General features: G+C 34.6%; 4 protein-coding genes across 15 annotated transcripts; 2 read left to right on the top strand and 2 right to left on the bottom strand.

Annotated features, from left to right (window-relative positions):
• Positions 1–746: 746 nt before the first annotated feature.
• On the top strand, positions 747–3,513 carry LOC105633784 (Sec14p-like phosphatidylinositol transfer family protein). 2 transcript variants are annotated; one of them, XM_020679148.3, is made up of 7 exons: positions 747–917; positions 1,156–1,375; positions 1,526–1,613; positions 1,712–1,888; positions 1,990–2,088; positions 2,173–2,418; positions 2,899–3,513. In XM_020679148.3, exons 3-7 carry the CDS (start codon positions 1,548–1,550, stop codon positions 3,196–3,198), a joined length of 888 nt encoding a protein of 295 aa, XP_020534807.1. In that variant the 5' UTR covers positions 747–917; positions 1,156–1,375; positions 1,526–1,547; the 3' UTR covers positions 3,199–3,513. The 2 variants fall into 2 exon arrangements, with proteins under 2 accessions (XP_020534807.1, XP_012071833.1); XM_012216443.4 differs by lacking the exon at positions 1,156–1,375.
• Positions 3,514–3,744: 231 nt separating this feature from the next.
• On the bottom strand, positions 3,745–6,875 carry LOC105633785 (Erythronate-4-phosphate dehydrogenase family protein). Of its 6 annotated transcripts, XM_012216450.4 has the most exons (4): positions 6,374–6,632; positions 6,152–6,211; positions 5,265–6,007; positions 3,745–4,310 (listed from the first exon to the last, which is right to left on the bottom strand). In XM_012216450.4, the coding sequence occupies exons 3-4, from the start codon at positions 5,970–5,972 to the stop codon at positions 4,074–4,076; spliced, it is 945 nt and encodes a 314-aa protein (XP_012071840.1). In that variant the 5' UTR covers positions 5,973–6,007; positions 6,152–6,211; positions 6,374–6,632; the 3' UTR covers positions 3,745–4,073. The 6 variants fall into 6 exon arrangements, with proteins under 6 accessions (XP_012071840.1, XP_020534808.1, XP_012071837.1 ...); XM_020679149.3 differs by lacking the exons at positions 6,152–6,211; positions 6,374–6,632 and adding an exon at positions 6,745–6,875; XM_012216447.4 differs by lacking the exons at positions 6,152–6,211; positions 6,374–6,632 and adding an exon at positions 6,672–6,830.
• A 1,436-nt stretch (positions 6,876–8,311) lies between these two features.
• Positions 8,312–17,277, bottom strand: LOC105633788 (flavodoxin family protein / radical SAM domain-containing protein). 6 transcript variants are annotated; one of them, XR_001046837.4, is made up of 10 exons: positions 16,248–17,277; positions 15,947–16,062; positions 15,485–15,660; positions 14,952–15,142; positions 14,767–14,853; positions 14,231–14,388; positions 13,947–14,157; positions 13,705–13,857; positions 12,531–12,703; positions 11,877–12,377 (listed from the first exon to the last, which is right to left on the bottom strand). XR_001046837.4 is itself a non-coding variant. In XM_037641674.2 (9 exons), exons 1-8 carry the CDS (start codon positions 17,118–17,120, stop codon positions 13,717–13,719), a joined length of 1,953 nt encoding a protein of 650 aa, XP_037497602.1. In that variant the 5' UTR covers positions 17,121–17,277; the 3' UTR covers positions 8,312–8,692; positions 13,705–13,716. The 6 variants fall into 6 exon arrangements, 4 of the variants coding, with proteins under 4 accessions (XP_037497602.1, XP_012071843.1, XP_012071844.1 ...); XR_001046836.4 differs by having other exon boundaries at positions 12,531–12,699; XM_037641674.2 differs by lacking the exons at positions 11,877–12,377; positions 12,531–12,703 and adding an exon at positions 8,312–8,692.
• On the top strand, positions 8,685–9,795 carry LOC105633787 (uncharacterized). The gene has a single exon (XM_089725985.1). The coding sequence runs from the start codon at positions 9,193–9,195 to the stop codon at positions 9,547–9,549; it is 357 nt and encodes a 118-aa protein (XP_089582111.1). The 5' UTR covers positions 8,685–9,192; the 3' UTR covers positions 9,550–9,795.
• Positions 17,278–17,486: the final 209 nt, after the last annotated feature.

Genomic DNA, 17,486 nt, shown 5'->3' with positions numbered 1-17,486 from the left:
CTTTTTTTATTGAATCTTAATAATTAAATAATCAAATGTATAACTTACAAGTTGTGGATTAATTAGCAATTCAGGTTGGATACGTAAAAAGAATTCTAAAATTTAATTCCCATTAAATACACTTATAGAAATGTATGAATAGTTTTAATATTAACTAATAGGACGCAGATATTAGTTGTTTATGCTAAAAAAATAATTTCCGTAAATTTCCACCCCACCTAACCTAAAGACGAAGAAAAGGAAGGTAAAGAGAGCAATGAGTCGGTGATAACTAACTACCAAATATTTTTTCATTTATATTTTATTGAAATTAAAAAGTGAAGAAATAAAAAATTGACAATTCATCGAAATTGAAGATCTAAAAAAAGTATTATTTATTCATTAAAAATAAACCATGTTAAAAATTATAATATATAAATTAATTATAAATTTTATTTTAACTTGAATAGCATAAATTACAATGTATGAATATATATTTGGGAAGAGGAAGAGAGGAAAAAATATATTTATGTTTTAATATATAAGTACATAAATTAATATTCGTAAGAGATTTATATTGGGAAATGCACATATTATTAGTATTTTCAACTCTTTTTTTGTAGTACAAGTTTAAATAAAAGGATAAATATTTTAACTTGATAAGAATTTTTAATATTAATCAAAATTAATTATACAAATACAACAATACCACGTATAATTAAATTCCATATATATATATATTTTTTTTTCATTTTTTCTATGAGACGGCGTACAAAAGTTGAAAATTCTTCATTGCCGTGCTGACTCCAACACACAAAAAATCTCTCTCCATTTACGGTCGTTATCTCTCTTCCGAAGAAGGTAGACCGACTGTAGAATCCATAATAAATTTGCAACAGTCTCTTCTTCTTCGAAGATTTATTGAGCTCCTTCACTTGGTATGTTCAATTCTAAATACTTGAGTCTCTGTAATTTTCTGGTTTTCTTCTTTTACCTATCAGATTTGGCTTTTGAATTTTGATTTAGGATTAGGAATGCGAAAGCTAAAAGCTGTATGTGTAAATTGTAACGGAGTATTTAGTTACGAAAAGTTATTGGAGCCGCCTTTTTTTTTTTTTTTTTTTTTTTTTTTTTGCCTCTTTAGTTATTTTGTTTTAATGAATTCAATTGGGTTAGGTTGGGAGTAGTTGAATCACGTCTATCGTGTTGTTCGACACTTTCTGAATGGGATCTTTAGCTTTATTGCTTTCTCACTCTTTATGGCGCATGAACACGGCTTGGATTGATTTGCGATAAATCCCTCTCCGTGGCTTTCCCTTAATAGACACGATAGACCATTCTTATAATTTGGATTGCGTCTGCTTTTATGCTAGTGAGTCTGTTTGGAGTTCTCAAGGTGTGCTTTCCCAGCATTATAAAGCTTTTTTCTTCATTTTAAACTTGTCTCTCAAATCAGTTTACTTGTGCTGCTACACATTTGGGTTTTGATTTGTTGCTTCTCTATTAATTTTTTTGCAATTTGTCTTTCTTTCTTATCTGATTATAGGCTTAAATAGAAATCCATTACCATGTTTCATCGTTGGAGTAATTCCAATCAGGATCAGCAGGATGTTTCGCTGCAGCGAGATTCTAAGGTGATTGTACTTTTTCTGCATTGATGCAACACTTTGTGTAGTCTGCCATTTATGTAAACATTTAGTTAATGGAGTAATTTATTTCACTGTTCCTTTAGGTCAATGAGCTGAGGAATGCAATTGGACCTTTGTCTGGACGCAGTTTACAATATTGTTCTGATGCATGTTTGAGAAGATATCTGGAAGCTCGGAGCTGGAATGTGGACAAATCAAAGAAAATGCTGCAAGAGACGCTTAAATGGAGATCTACTTTTAAGCCTGAAGAAATCCGCTGGGTAAATTTGCTTATTTCCTTTATGTTTATGATTATAAATGTAAAACCCTTGAGCTTGGATTTTAAAATTTTCCTGGACTGGTAATTTTGATTTTGTCTCAGCATGAAGTTGCTATTGAAGGTGAGACTGGTAAAGTATACAGAGCAAATTTTCATGACAGACTAGGAAGGACCGTGCTTATACTGAGGCCAGGAATGCAGGTACTTTGTTTCGGATGGTTATAATTTATACAACTTATTCTTTAAACTTCATGCAATTTGAAAACTAACAAGAAATTGTTGCAGAATACAAAATCTATAGACAATCAGCTCCGACACTTGGTGTATCTCATAGAGAATGCTATCCTTAACCTTCCAGAGGGTCAAGAACAAATGGCGTGGTTGATAGACTTCACTGGATGGTCAATAACCAACAGTGTACCTATCAAAACAGCCCGTGAAACTATCAATATACTACAGAACCACTATCCTGAGCGGCTAGCCATAGCATTTCTCTACAATCCCCCACGGATTTTTGAAGCATTTTGGAAGGTTTGAGTTTCCCTCTCTTTCACTTCATTCTTCTCATATCCAAAACGAATATGACTCTTGGGATACAAGGATCATATTTTAATCCAATAGACTTCATTTATTTGCTTCTATCGCTTTCTGATCTCAAAAGTTACCTGCTATTAATGTTCCCTTCACTGGTCTCTGATAATTAGTTAATAGGCATACCTGATTAGACAATTTAAATCATTATTACAAAGATTAAAGAAGAGTCTGTTCTTTTCAATTATACTTCACATGGACTAACCACAAACTGCTTGGTCAATAAGGCTTACAATATTAATACTGTAAATGATTGCCGTTAACGAAAATAAGCGTCTAACCAACACTTGTTCCCATCCTTGTTTATCCTCCATATTTGAGTGGGGATAGGCAACATTTTTTTCCATTTTAAATTCTATTTATTCAGAACAAGCGGCGAGCTTAGTATTGACAAGACAGAGTTATTCATTATGCATGCAGATTGTGAAGTATTTCTTGGATGCCAAAACATTTCAGAAGGTGAAATTTGTGTATCCTAAGAATGTTGATAGTGTTGAGGTGATGCAGTCATATTTCGATGATGAAAATCTTCCAGCTGATTTTGGAGGAAAAGCGATATTGAAGTATGACCACGAAGAGTTCTCAAGATTAATGTCTCTAGATGATGACAAGGCTGCTTCATTCTGGGGATTTGACAATAAGCTTCAACCAGTTACAAATGGGCATCATGGAGCTGAGGTGGCTCCAGAGCCAAATGGCCTAGTGTCCCCTGCCATCTAGCTTCCCACCTTCAGTGGGTTATTGTTGTACAATTATAGATCCCCCCCCCCCCCCCCCCCCCCCTAGTCTTTATTCTGTTGGGCTTGAGCCAGCTAGCGAGTGGGGTCTTGGTTTTGAATCTTAAATTTCACTAACAAAAGCTGTCAAGAAAATCTTCTGGCTAGGATAACAGGGTTTTGTTTCTTCATCATATACTGTATCTTAACCTCCCCTAGCATGAATTTTCAGCAAATGAAATAACTCTATCTTATTGGTATGCATTTCTTTGTTGTTCAACAGAGAATCTGCATTTTAATAAAGGTTCACAATTATGTACGTTAGTTGAGAGGAAATTATACTTCTTAAGGAACAAATTGTTATCCCCCACTTTAGCAAATTAATATCAATGCAGACTTATTTCAATATCAGCTCTAATCAAATTAATATCAATGCAAACCCAGTCGATGACTCAGAGCTACAATTTCTTATTTTCTTCCAAAAAAAAAAAAAAAAAATTATTACAATATTACAATAGAGTAAGAGACCGTATGCATGTATAACCTTCGCTTCTCAAAATCACATTTTATTTACAGGAAATACAAGCCATGAAATCTTATACATGTATAACCTTGACATCAATGTGAAGGACTGCAAGCCCTTCCCATTAGTAGAATCTATCTATCTGTCATACATTGCTAGCTAAATAAACACCACACTACATAGAAGTTGACAGGGGACATAAACACAGAAAAAAGCTTGCACACTAACAAAAAAAAAAAAAAAAGGAAGTCAGCTACACAGAGAACTCACTCAGTCAAAATCTTATAGTCAAAGACCCATCATGTAAACATTGACAAAATTATCTGCACCAAGTATAGCTTTGGCAAAGAGAGGAATCACAGAATCCGTCTTTTGAAGTTTCGAGTGGTCGATTGGTATGTACGAACTAATAAACCAACTCCTATTCCAACTCCAAGGCAAATGCCAAGCCCAATTCCTACACCAACCCTAACACCAGCGTTGAACCATGACATTTCACCTTCACCATCCCCATCCATATATTCAGTCCTCCTCCAGTACATGTTGCTATAATCTTCTTCATTTTCTGGTTTGTAACTTCTGTATTCTGATATCTGTAGGTCAAAATTACAAAAGGGATAAGTGAGACACAGAATGTGTAGATAGTATATCTCTAGAATCACACATTGTATCAGTTTCATCCTATACAAACAAGGTTAGAAAAGATAATATAAAGCTCGAAGAATAAAAAGAAAAGCAATAAACAATGCACAAACTAATTGCAGGATTAGTCTTACATGATTTTCACAGGCATATAATAGCAGTTGGTGTGGTGACTGAAAATTGCGTTTTACAACTAGTTATTGAAATAACCAGATTATCTGGATCAACTTAAGTTCTTGATTGGTTAAAAGGTGAAATACTACTAACCCCACAAACAATCAGTTTGCTCATAACTAGTTGCTGACAAGCCCATATTGCAGCAACCTCTATAAGCAACCAACTATTAACTTCATTGACAGATATGATGAAATGAAGGATTGAAGGGGCCAGGAATAAAATGCCCAGAAATGGCAGAAAAAACGCGGGTCCACAAGTGGACAACAACCACTGAACGGCTTCCAACCCGTCAGGACGTGCCAGGGGAAGGATATTGAAAATAATGCAACAGAACAATTACAAAAACAGAAAAAAGGAAACTGAGTACTATATCATCACTTGAAAACTGTGCCTGCCCCATACCCATATCACATCATGGATAAGATTCTATTTACCATTCCAAGTATGCTATGTTTAACATGTATGGGAACATTAACATGTTTCAAGACAGGAAGCATATTTTAGATCGATAACATAAAGGGAATTAAAAAAAAAAAAAAAAAAAAAAAGAAAAAAAAAAAAGAAAAAAAGAAAAATTCTGTATCTGACTTGAGTTCTCAGTTACAGCATATCAATATCCAATATACTCATCAAAGCATGGAATTGTTTAACATCGTGTTAAAAAATTATCTAACTAAAAATATTATCATAAAATTGAAATTTTAATACCAAAATCCTTGACTGTATACCTGCAGATCATGATCTGGTGAACCATTTTTCAGGGATTCAGTTGTTTCATACTCTGGAATTGCATCCAACATGCCTTTTCTAATATGCTTCTTGCGATAACCAAGCTGCAAAATCTTGGTTAATATGATGGGTGTACCTGAGAAAGAACCTGTCACATAAACCTCAATGGTTGGTAACTCAGCACCAGCAGTGTATTTTCCTTTCAAGAAGCCAGCACTAGTTGTGATATCTGATTCACAATTCATAGTCCACCTCTTCCCATTATTTTTTGATTCACCAACAAAACCATTACTATTAGACATCTCCAAAACCCCAGATAGAATTAGATCCTCTTTGTCAAAAACCTCAAATTTAACACTTCCTGTGGTTCTAATACTATCTGTGCTAACAAATGTAGCTTCTTCAGATTTTTTATCGACTCGATCCCTTCTGAGAAGGGAAGAGACACAATCAGAATACATGCTACTTCTTGTACCATTGACTTCCAAAAGGGTGTCTGGGCTAAGAGGGATGTGATTGAGAGTGAGAAATTCTGGAGTTGATGCATCGACCTGGAAATTACTTATCCTCACATAAAAAACTCTCAAATCAAACCAAGGTGAGGAAAATTTGGTGCAGGGTTGGAATGGAGAATATCTAATGATCTGAAGATTGGACTTTGCTGCTCCACCATTGCTGGATTTTTCATAAGGATCCTCCATGATCATCCAAATCCTTCAAATTTGGGTTGGATTGATAACATCTGCATAACCATTAAAAAAAATAGAAAAGAAAAACTCAGAAATCAGATATTTCAGTTTCATAACTAGCAAATAGAAAAGGGCAACCTAATATTAAGGAAACAGAACCCCTTGAAATAAGGAAAAATAGAGAAGAAAAATCACACATCATATTAGAGTTGACCGCCTGGGAAATTAACACATAAACACCCCGCCAAAATAATATTCTTCAGATAAGTATTTCACCGAACATCGCCAAAAATAGAGAAGTCCAGTTATCATGTCAAGATTATAAAACATACAAAATTAGCAAGAAAAACGCAAGATAAAGAAACAAAAGTAGCAGAGAATCGAAATCGAGTATTCTGGTAAAAAACAGACCAACCTACCAGCACCAACGCTAATCCACCACCAATTTCACTTCACTATTTTCCTTTCTTTCCAATTCTCAATTTGCAAAATATCCCGTTAAACAATTTTCCTCGAGAGGAAATACCAAAAAAAAAAAAAAAAAAAAACTAAAGAACGAATCTTTTAGGGAAAAAAAAAAAAAACAATAAAACTGCCGGCCTTTTACAAAGTAGAAAATAATTCAACACATCAAACTACCGTCCAAGACTCTCTGTTTTCTAGAATAATACAGAGCCACAGAAAAGAAAAAGAAAAAAAAATGGTAATAAACTCTACCACGAAAAAATCTTCCACAGTTGCAAAATAGAACCGGACATTAGACTTGTCAAGGCTATAGGAACCAACAGACCTCCTCAAATCGCTTTCAAGCTACTGGGTTCAAGCTTTTGATTACCCATTACGCAAATTCGTGGCTGATCTCAAAACAGTATGTATGTTTATGTACCATGTATATAAGATAAAGAAATGTTGGATTGGTGATCCCACCTTACCTCCCTGTATTGGATAATAATTCAACGAAAATAAAATACTTACACGTGTATTAAATCTGTAATACAACTGGAAATAGTGACAGGAATATTAAAAAATAATCCTCGTAAATTTATGAATTCACATATACTACCATTTTTTTTTCAGCTATTCCCTTTTCAATTTTATCATTTGTTCATTATTACAATCATGCTGAACATATAGTCTAATAGTCGCACAAACACAGTTGTAACTTTAGCTTTTCGTACAGTATAATTTACTTTAATGTGAAGGATTTCAACTTATAAATTATGAATTATTACAATAATAGAATAAAAGAATATTATCGAATCTTGCAATATGATATTCTAATTAATAATTTATATAGAAATTTTATTAAATTACTGCTTTATTCATCCAAAAGTTTCTCAATTAGAAATTCAACAAATGATTAATATTTAAAACTCAATTAGGAATCTTAAATATTAAGATTTTATTATTAGTATTAAAGTACTTATATTATTATTATTAGAAATTAGAAATTAGAAATTATCATATTATTTATATTCCTTCAGCTATGTTGCGTTTATTGTCACGTAAACTAATTTTTGTTTCAGGTGCTCCTCTTTTAGTGTAAAATAAAAAAAAACAAGAAGTATACTTAAACTTAATTAGAAGTACAAATATCAAAATAAAAAAAAATACTAATATTAATTTATGTACAACGTAAACTACTATTAGGAAAATAAAATAAATTATGAAAATTTTAATTACAGATATAAATAAGTATAAGTAAGGTGCAATGTATTTTTAATAAATTAATTAGGATAAATATTAAAAGTTTTTATTTATTTTAATTCACCAATTCAACTTTGACAAGTCTTATAATATTATCATTACACTGTGCACCTGTGCATAATGGAATTGTGGTGACCTTTTTATGGTAGGTTTGAACCGTCTCTTTTTGTTGAGGTTTCCTTTTCTTTCTTTTATATATATATATATTGTAGTGAGAAAATAATAATGATCTTATCGGATTACAAAAACATGGCAAGGAATTTGCATTCACGAGGACGGCGTCCATGAAAGGGATGTGCTTAATCGCTAGTTAGTTAACGGCTCTAAAAGATACGGGCCGTTGTTTTGTCCATTTTCCTTTCTTTTTCATTATTTGGATCGTTACTGGGCCCATACTAGATATTTAAGTTTGGATTCTCTGGATTATTTGGCCCATTAAGCCCATTTAGCCCAGGAATTTATTGACGGGCTTCTGGATTGGCAACAAAACGAAATCACACACTGCTATTTAGCTTATACAAATTTAATTGTGATTATGATAAATGTATAATATGTTATTTGATGTGAAATCTTGCTTCAATTGGATCAGTATTGCCGTTAGATTGGTGTCAATTGCGTATAACACTGTAATGAAAATTAGGCCAATAAAATAAGGCAGGGCAAAGGAAAAGGCTAATGCTAGTGTTTCATACAAATACATACTTCAAAATCAAACAAAAGATTATACAGATCCAACGGTCAATATTTGGAGACCATAGAACTGCAGACAGCAAGATTTGAAAGCTCCGGGGACGCGAATCCCGGGAAGAAACACAACTGGTCAGACTGAGACACTGAGTCTGAGTCATAAACTAACCACACCAACGTCAAATCCACATGGCCTTCTCCAATAAAACCCTCGGTCAAACCTTAACCATGGTTCAGTCTTTAGCTATTACTACTACAATTAGCATTAGCCTTTCTTCTCTCTCTCTCTCTCTCTTTCGCTCTCAATGCGTTTCGACCCCATTTACTCCAACTTGTCTTTTCTTCTGCAACAAAAGAATAGCGTTTAGCATACAGAGAGTTCCATGAGATGATAGACAAGGAAAAGGAAAGATGATTTTAATAGCTTTTGAGTTTTTAACCATTTTTTATTCTACTTAGAAAAAAAAAAAAAAAGAATCAATATTTGATATCTATCTCAGATAGAGAGATATGGATGGACCAGATGGTATTAATGGGTTTTAGAATCTGGATATAGGTCAAAGATTTTAGTCCAGTGAGAGAGAAACATACTTTTATAAGGGCCAAGGAGAAAACTTGTTTCTTCTTGTTGGGTAAGAGGGCCTTTCTATATAGGAGAAAGAAATAAAAACAAAAACAGGATTCCCTTTCTTTTCTTGCTTGGTTTCTTGATTCAAAAACATGGGTATGGAGAGTCAAAAATATTTCTTTTATGTTCATATGTGTTTTTGGGTTTATAGGAAAATTTGAGTTTATTATTGTTGTTTTGGATTGTGAAAAGCTTATTGGTGATTAAAAAAGATTCATGGGTAAGAAGCCTCAAAAGACAAAGGAAATTTCTGTAGCAATAGCAGAAGCTTCATCAACAGGAGATGAAACCCAGCAACAGGCTCAGGCTCCAAGAAAGAGAGGTAGACCGCGCAAGACTATTACTGAAAAGATTGAGACTCATGAAGATAAAAAAGAAGAACCACAGCAACAAGTTAATGAAAACCAATCGAAGAAAGCTAAAAGCAGCTTCACAGAAGAAGAAAAACAAGTAGAGGTCGAAGGACCGCCGGCTTCTACTCGAGGAAAAAAGAAAGAAGAGGAAAAATCTGAAGAGACGGAACCTCCAAGAAGAAGCAGGAGGAGGAAAAGCAAACCCAGAAAAAGCAGTTAAATTAAACAGGTAGGTAGCCAACTGAACTGATTATATTTATATATATAGCTCCCTTTATTAATTTCATATCGGAAATTAGGGAAGGAGATGCAGAAGGGAAAAAAAAAAAATTTTTTTTATTTTTTTTTATTAGGATTTTTCAAGCTGGTTTCATTAAAGATGAAGCCTCTTGATTCATGTTATGATTTCTTGCTGTTTCTTTCATTTGTAAAACACAGAAAGAAAAAGGGTTTTAGCTTTTAATTATTGATTATAGTTGTTAACTTGTTATTGCTTTGATTATACATATAAAATTTCCACAAATCACTCTGTACATCAAAGAAGCTCTGAAGAATATACAATACTTCAATCCCTTTATTTGATTATTAATTAATTAGATTGCAGTTAAGTTAATTTCTACACCATTAAAATACAGTGAATTTTCTAAAAGTTCAGAAATTATTCATCGTTTTCCTATATATATATATATTAATTAGGGATTTACAGGGTTTTAGTTTTTATCTATATATATATAGGATTTTAAATTAATAAAAAAGACTTGGAAATCTGGAGGAGATTAACTGGCCGAGTCATATTATATTTATATGTTACTTGTCCGTCCATAACGATATTATATGTTTCTCCGTGATAATAACAGCCTCATTGGATTTTAATATGAAAATAAAAATAATAAAAAAAATGAAATAAATGATTTTTTATTAAATTCTTGTGTTTTTAATAAAAACTAATATTAGTGACAAATTAATTAATTTAAAACAAAAGAGAAAATATTAACTTACCTTCAAAAAAAATAAAAAGAGAATATTAATTTACTTAGCGGAAATAAAGTAGGCGCTCGATATAAATTAGTTGGACAAAAAGACGACCAAGTGGATGCCAACTCATGAGCTGTAATAGCACGTGACGTTCACGCCCTTCGGAAATTATCAACAAGCCATGGCCCAGCCGCCTCAGCGACCAATTACAGAGGTTGATAGTATGAACTTACTACGACCTGACAGAGCGTAGAGTTTACTCGCCTCAGGATAGCGCGTGAAAGGGTCCACTCAAGCCGACCTAAAATAAGAGGAGCGAAAGCCATTGGAAAGAAGGGCATCGCAATCGTACCAATAGCGTCTTAAAAAAATATATACTACAAATAAGTAATAGGAAAAGTCAAAAAAGGGAGGTGCAAAGTGAGAGTCACTGACTCATTGGTGGCGGGTAAGCGAGACGTGTTCTGATTCACCCAAAGCACGATGGAGTACAAACTTATTCACTTAGTTTTCAATTTGATGCGCAATAAAAGATTGCACCTGAGACGTTGTACCTCACGCGCTAATCCAGATGGGACCCTTCCGTATCCTAATTAGGGACCCAGCTAAAAGTTTGGTGGTCCACCGCCAAAGTTCTAGACAAAGCTACTGTTCCTTTGCGTTTGATGCAGACTTCTCTCTGGAGTGGAGTAACTTGATGTTTTGTGTATTTGAACTTGGAGGGTTTGTGTTTATTTGTCTAGAAGTATGAATATTTAGATTGACAATTTTGAATTTATAATACTCTCTTGTTTACATTTATTGTTAAATGAGAAATTTGTAATAAAAACCCATAATTGTCCATAACTGATCAACCAAAATCCATGTTTATGTTTACTAGTATCTTTGTTCTTTAATATTTATCCTTTAAAATTTTACGTCCCTTAAAAAGATTATTAAATTTATCTAAATTATAATAAATTATTAAATAAATTAATTATATTATTCTTAATTTAACACTAATTCTCTAAAAAAATGATTAAATTAAAAGAATAATAGTTGATCATGTACAAAAGATAGATAAATATGAAAAAAAATTTTGATACTCCGTAAAATCACAAATGTAACTAGTATTTTAAAATAAATTATTTTGTGAAACGTAATAAATATTATAAACCGTGATAATAATTGCTTTTCAGTTATTAATGGTTTTTAAATTATAATTTAAAATTAAATTTGAAGGTGACTTGACATATGGATGGTCGTGTACTTAAAAAGATTCATTAATTAACTAACAATAATAAAACAATAGACCACGTTGGATTTTGCATGTCTTAAGGAAGCAGCTGTTTTACTCGGAAAAGAAAAAAGCATGCACTACTAACTATTTGGTTTGAAAAACGCAAAACGTCAACGTATAATTAGTAATATTGTACTACGGACTGTCCGATGTTGCAAGGGAACCCAACGCCTCCATACTTCTTCTCTCCTATTACCACGCGCTTCTGAGATCAGTCCCTAAAACACAAACAAAAGTAACCTTGCTATTTCTAAACCATTTTCACTCTATAATTTTCACTTTGGAAACCAGGGAAAAACAAAAGTAAAATAAAATTTCACCTATAAATAAAAAAGTGTACAACCTGCTCGAATCCCATTGACCAAAATACAAAGGACGAAACTTTGATATCTATTAGGATCAAGAGTGTAAGAGGGTAATGCTTGGGTGAACTCAGGTTTCCATTTCAGTCATTTTTCTTGTAATCATAGGGTTTGGAAAAATAGGCAATGAGAATCAAATATGAAGATAAGCTAGCAACTAAACAGTGATTTAATAGACAGAAGCAATCCTAGATTAGGAATGGCTCAACATACAAGCAAGGGATATTCTTCACTCTCCATTTGGGCATTTCCGTCAAAAGTATTGCATCCACTCCACAGTTGTCATATTACTAATGCCGCTTAGGCAAATCTAGGAAACAAAGATCAATGAGCTCCTGCTATTTTGTACCACCGCTTTAGGAACTGGAAAAAAGAGCTTTGGGAGAATTCTCCACCACTAGAATCAATCTAGGAAAATATCATACTTCAAATCTGAAAAATTTTAAATATGACGACAGTTAATATACTACCATGACCTATGAACGTTCATACATATCCAACTTATCCACAAACATAGCGAGATACTTGAATAAAGGACTAAAAGAAACCAACAAAATCAAATCACTGAAGTGCATGAACTATTACATATTATTGCCTAGGGTTGGTTCATGCAGTAGTCTGGCTCAAATTGATTGCGCCAACCCACTCGCTTTGTCAATTGTAAGAGGACTAACACACTTGCCAGGGATATTGAAATGACTGTCTAACACACAACTTAAAGGTACCAGGTAGACATCTATGTTCCGTTGGCAGACTGGCTACAAAAAATACCATCAATAATTGGCAGAAAGACGTGAATAATTGCAGGTATATGAAATAAGTATCCATTTCATCAAGCATTCTGTGCCATATCTTGTAATCAAGGACAATGAAATAACATAATATTTTAACATTTAGCTAATAAATCGGAAACTTGGAAGACAGTTGCACTGCAGAACCCAAGGATACAATAAAACTAAAGGCTTGCTTTGTCAATAACTTAATATAGATTACGAGGAAAACAGGCTGGGAATGCACTCCTCAAACAGTGTCAAGAATGAATGAGGTGTCAGGGAAGAAAACAACTAGTAGTTAGAGGACCAAAGATGTGATAGAATTAGAAATATAATTCAGCTGCCATGGAACCAGAGGAGACAAGTTATTATCTCTCTTGCCAGAGGGAGTACAGAAAATTTTGTAACTTAAAAAGGTTCCATCCTCCACTGCAAACAGCGCTGACATTCCTGACCTAGGGAACAAAGATTGAATCTGCTGGCCATTTCTCCTACATCATTTATCATCCAAATCAACAATTATCACCTATTTAAATGATGATTTCTTTATGAGCCCCCAACAAAAATTATCCCAGTAAGGTCACTTGCACCAGAGGGAGAATTACCAGCAAAACGAAACAGGATATTCATTTGCACCCAAGGAGATGTCAAAAAAGTCAGAGAGAAAGAGTTGCTAATGGATATCCATATAGGACGATATAATTATCAGAAAATATCACATCTAACAATGATGATTCACAAAAGTATTCAGGTTATTCAAACTTCGTATAAATTAAGCTAGAACATAACTGGCTTCTAAAAAAAAGAGGAGAAAAAAAAAAAATGCAGCCTATGCTCATTGTATGCAACGTTCTCTTTCATTTTTGCCCTCTCTATAGCCATGTAATACAAAATTGTTTTACATGTGTATAATAAGCTCTAAACTAAGAATTGACAAACAGAAATAAAAAAATTCCAACAACTAGATACTAATTTAAAACTCTAACCTGGTTGGTTCTTCATCGGCTCGATTTATGATGTCTCTCCTTCCTATACCGAGACTGATCTGGATCAAATCCACCTTCTTGTGCTCCATAAACAGCCCAGAAAGGTGTGGCAGCCACATAATCCTTGCTATTGAAGGGTTTTCCAGAAGCAACCTGCATTTCATGAACCAATTTTATTTCTTGCCATGCACTATTTCTGAAAAAGGTTCTTCAGGGAAAATAAAATCCATGCTGCTACTAACCAGATCATGGAACTTCTCATAATCTATCCATGTGAACCATTGGCCATTGATTTTGAACTTCTCAGTTCTTGCCAAGAGGACACAACAAGAGTGGGCATGCTCACAAGCAACTTCATATTCCCCTTTACTTTTAAGAGCCAAGGCCTCTGAGAAAGCTTTCACATCGGCATGCCATGGCACATTCTCCATTGTCAATTTTGATGTGGCAGACCTATATTGGCAGGAAGAGGTGGTTAAATTCAGCTCCAGTAAAAAATAGAACTTCATAGGCTAAAAAAACTCACGATCCACAATAAGTAACGCCTTTAATTTCAATGAAATCAGGCTGTCCAATGCTAAAGAGCTTAAAATAATCATCTATATCCTCTGTGTTCCATCCTTTCACCAGAGTCAAGCGATAAACTGTCCGCTGCTGTTTCTCCTTGAGAGCTTTCAATGAATCCTGGTAGCATTTACAGAAAAGAGTCAATAATGTAGCAAACACAGTTACATTGAGGAGGAAAGTTAAGTAAAGAACATTGCAAGTGCAAATGCAATTTCTCTATCTGTGCATCAACAGGGTGACAAGAAATGGGGCTAATGACATGCTGGACATAAAAGAGATTTCTATCTATGCATCAGCAGCATGATAAAAAATAATTTGTGCCATCAAATGCCGAGAGACCATTTTGCTTCTAAAGCACACACACACACAAACACAAAGAAAAATGGCGGAAACCTGTGGTTGATAGAGGCGTCTTCGATCTGTTCATGCTGCACAAAGACTACATGACCAAACAAAGTAGACCGCCAAAAAGGGTGCAATGGAAAGACAACTTACAATAAAGCGCTCCCAAAAGTCTCCAAATAATGGCCTGTCAATTGACTTCAAGCTCTCCTTTGTGGCAGCATCTACACTGACATATAACTGCATAAACGAAAGACATTAAATTGTTATTTGTCATAGTGTCCATAAATAACTTGTTCATCTAAAAAAAACAAATAAATAATTAGGAATCTCCAGACCTGGGTTACAGGCTTTAGCATTGTGATCTTCTCTGGGAACTGGGCATTTGTCACTAGAAAAGTAGATATCCGCCTTCGATGCAGCTCATCTACAAGTGTATTGATCTCTGGATACATAATTGGTTCACCAACAAGTGATAGAGCACAATGTCTTGGATGGAGCCCCTCAGTCAGTCGCTCCAGTGTAACACCTGTGGGAACAGAATTCTGTAGTCAATTACTGGATGTGCCACTGGAGCAACCTTGAAAACTTTTTAAAAAACGGAAAGACCAGATATTGTCGTATTGATCCAAACTAGACACAAAATTTTCATGGATCAACAGTTCAAAAAAGAAAACATTTGCTCAACCCAAGTCCACAGCATATGCAAATATATTTGAGTGGGATGGTGTAGCTCACAATGAGTGCTGTGCATCATTTAGATTGAGATAATAACAGAAGCAATATACGCTTGCATGTATGCTAGTGTATCTAGGACAGAAATCATAATCCGTTAAGGATAATTGATACGTGATAATAACATGGAAATTACCAGGAACGCCTTTCATTTGTTTAATCATCTTCGTATGCTGATCTATGGCAGAATTGACAATTTCTAGAGGATCATCCATCTTCCACTGCCAGTTCTTTCCAACAGGATTAGTGTGATGCCTCCAACAAAAAACACATTTGTTGGCACAAGCCAAACTAGGAGTTGCCTCCATACACCTGTTTCATTCGAGTTTTGGACAATTTTAGACTGCAGTCTCAGTCAATCTAAAACAAGAGCATAAAAAGTAAAAATAACAGTGCAAGGAAATCCCACTATGCCCATCTTTTTGTCTTTCTATAACCCTCTTTACTTTCTATTCTCAAGGGGACAGAACTTTTCTAAGTGTAGTTAAAGAATTAAGTTAAGATAAATGTTGACAATTCAAAATTCAGAATAGACAAAACAAACATGAACATAGAACAAAAACAAAGGCCTTAGGGAAGCATCATAAATTACAGTCACCTATGACTCTCTATTCCATAAAACGAGTGCTTGTAGCATCCTCCTCGTCCTCTAAGCTGCGATTTTGTCCATCTACAAATTTTAACGCCGCTATGTGAACCAATAATCTTATATCCCTGCATTCAATCAATTGAGGATATTTCATTGAAACAGAAAAAGAAATCAGAAAAAAAAAAAAAAAAGACCAAATTCAAGAGCCTAATTGCAATGGATTTAAGATGAGCTGTATCAGTAACACCCAGCAAGTACTAAAAGAGGGGAAATCAAACATAAGGCAAGATGATTGATTTAACGGCCTTGCCTGCTTTTCTAAGTTGGCCCTGATCACTGGAGTGACCATTTCTTTTTGACCATTCAATTTCCCGTTAGTTTCAACCACTGCATTGAACTTCCTTGTAGGCCCTTTACCTGCAATATCCTCAAGATCAACAATCCCCGACTCCACACCAACATTCTCGTCATCATCACTTCCAAACTCATCGACAATGTTCTCGTTGTCGCTCTCACTACCAATACACCCATTAATAAAAACCTCTCCATTCTCCACTCTACCTCCCTTCAAAATACCTACCACTTTCTCACTCCATTCCTCAAAAAATCCATCAAGTTCACCACCATCTACGTCGCCCTCCCCAACCGTCAAAATCTCATTGGCGCCCAATTCTCTCAAACGCCTCGAAAAATCTTTAGCGACAGCATTGAAAGTGTCGCCATATGCCCTGCTTCCAACTCCAAAAACAGCGAATTTACAATTGGTAAGCAACAATGAACCAACTCGAAAATCATCAGCGCTCTCGGCGAGCCAATTCGAGAAGAAGTTGGCGTTTGAAGGCGGCTTTCCATCTTCCCAGGTAGAAGCAACTATAATGACTAATGTTTCCTTGGAAAGGTCCTCAGGCTCGTAGTCTTTAGCATCGATGAGATCAAATGAGAGATCATTTAACTTGAAGAGATTGTGAAGCCGCTGCGCTAGGTTTTTAGAGGTCCCTGTTTGGGATATGAAGAATAGCTTACCTTTATTAGAAGAACAAACAGAGTTACTATTCCGGTTCAAACTAGGGTTAAGGGAGTCTTTGAGTAGTTTGAGACGGCGAGATTTATAGAAGCAGTAGAAGGTTGAGGCTGAAAGGACAGCGAGTAGAGTTAAGCGAGCGGAGCGGGAGGACAGGGACATCTTTAGGATTTAATTGTTTGTCTGTCTACATTTATGAAATAAGAGACTCTGCGAAATATAGAAGTAGAAGAAGAAGCACTTTCAGTGTGGCGGAGATGGTGGGCTTTGCGTAGAAATTTTGAGCTCTATATCAGATTTCGGAGAGCCCACAAGGCCCCTGATTCTAGGTTTTGCGTGGCGACAAACTACAATTTTTATATAGCGTGCTTCTTGTCGTTTGAGGATCAGGTCGTATCTTGATTGTAACAGCCTTTTCAAACATTCCCAAGTTAATACTGTTGGTCAGAAACCATGTAATAATTATTCTGTTCATCCTTAAACATTAGTACATTAACCTTTTTTTTTTTAAATCATCCAATATCCAAG

This window comes from Jatropha curcas, chromosome 9 (genome assembly GCF_041381405.1).
Source record: "Jatropha curcas cultivar XTBG-Jc1 chromosome 9, XTBG_Jcur_1.0, whole genome shotgun sequence".
In the NCBI taxonomy this organism is placed as follows: Eukaryota; Viridiplantae; Streptophyta; class Magnoliopsida; order Malpighiales; family Euphorbiaceae; genus Jatropha; species Jatropha curcas.
This window is presented reverse-complemented; position numbering and strand designations above follow the sequence as displayed.

What these genes read in the sequence shown, in the direction of transcription:
- LOC105633784 (XM_012216443.4), top strand. Translation starts at nt 1,548, where the DNA reads ATGTTTCATCGTTGGAGTAATTCCAATCAGGATCAGCAGGATGTTTCG. An exon ending in CGCTGCAGCGAGATTCTAAG is followed by an intron (nt 1,614 to 1,711) that starts GTGATTGTACTT and finishes CTGTTCCTTTAG; the next exon opens with GTCAATGAGCTGAGGAATGC. An exon ending in TTTTTGAAGCATTTTGGAAG is followed by an intron (nt 2,419 to 2,898) that starts GTTTGAGTTTCC and finishes TTATGCATGCAG; the next exon opens with ATTGTGAAGTATTTCTTGGA.
- LOC105633785 (XM_020679149.3), bottom strand. Translation starts at nt 5,972, where the DNA reads ATGATCATGGAGGATCCTTATGAAAAATCCAGCAATGGTGGAGCAGCA. An exon ending in CACCAGATCATGATCTGCAG is followed by an intron (nt 4,311 to 5,264) that starts GTATACAGTCAA and finishes TTTGACCTACAG; the next exon opens with ATATCAGAATACAGAAGTTA.
- LOC105633787 (XM_089725985.1), top strand. Translation starts at nt 9,193, where the DNA reads ATGGGTAAGAAGCCTCAAAAGACAAAGGAAATTTCTGTAGCAATAGCA.
- LOC105633788 (XM_037641674.2), bottom strand. Translation starts at nt 17,120, where the DNA reads ATGTCCCTGTCCTCCCGCTCCGCTCGCTTAACTCTACTCGCTGTCCTT. An exon ending in ACTTTTGGGAGCGCTTTATT is followed by an intron (nt 14,389 to 14,766) that starts GTAAGTTGTCTT and finishes AAATGCTACCAG; the next exon opens with GATTCATTGAAAGCTCTCAA. An exon ending in GGCGTTACTTATTGTGGATC is followed by an intron (nt 14,158 to 14,230) that starts GTGAGTTTTTTT and finishes CTGCCAATATAG; the next exon opens with GTCTGCCACATCAAAATTGA.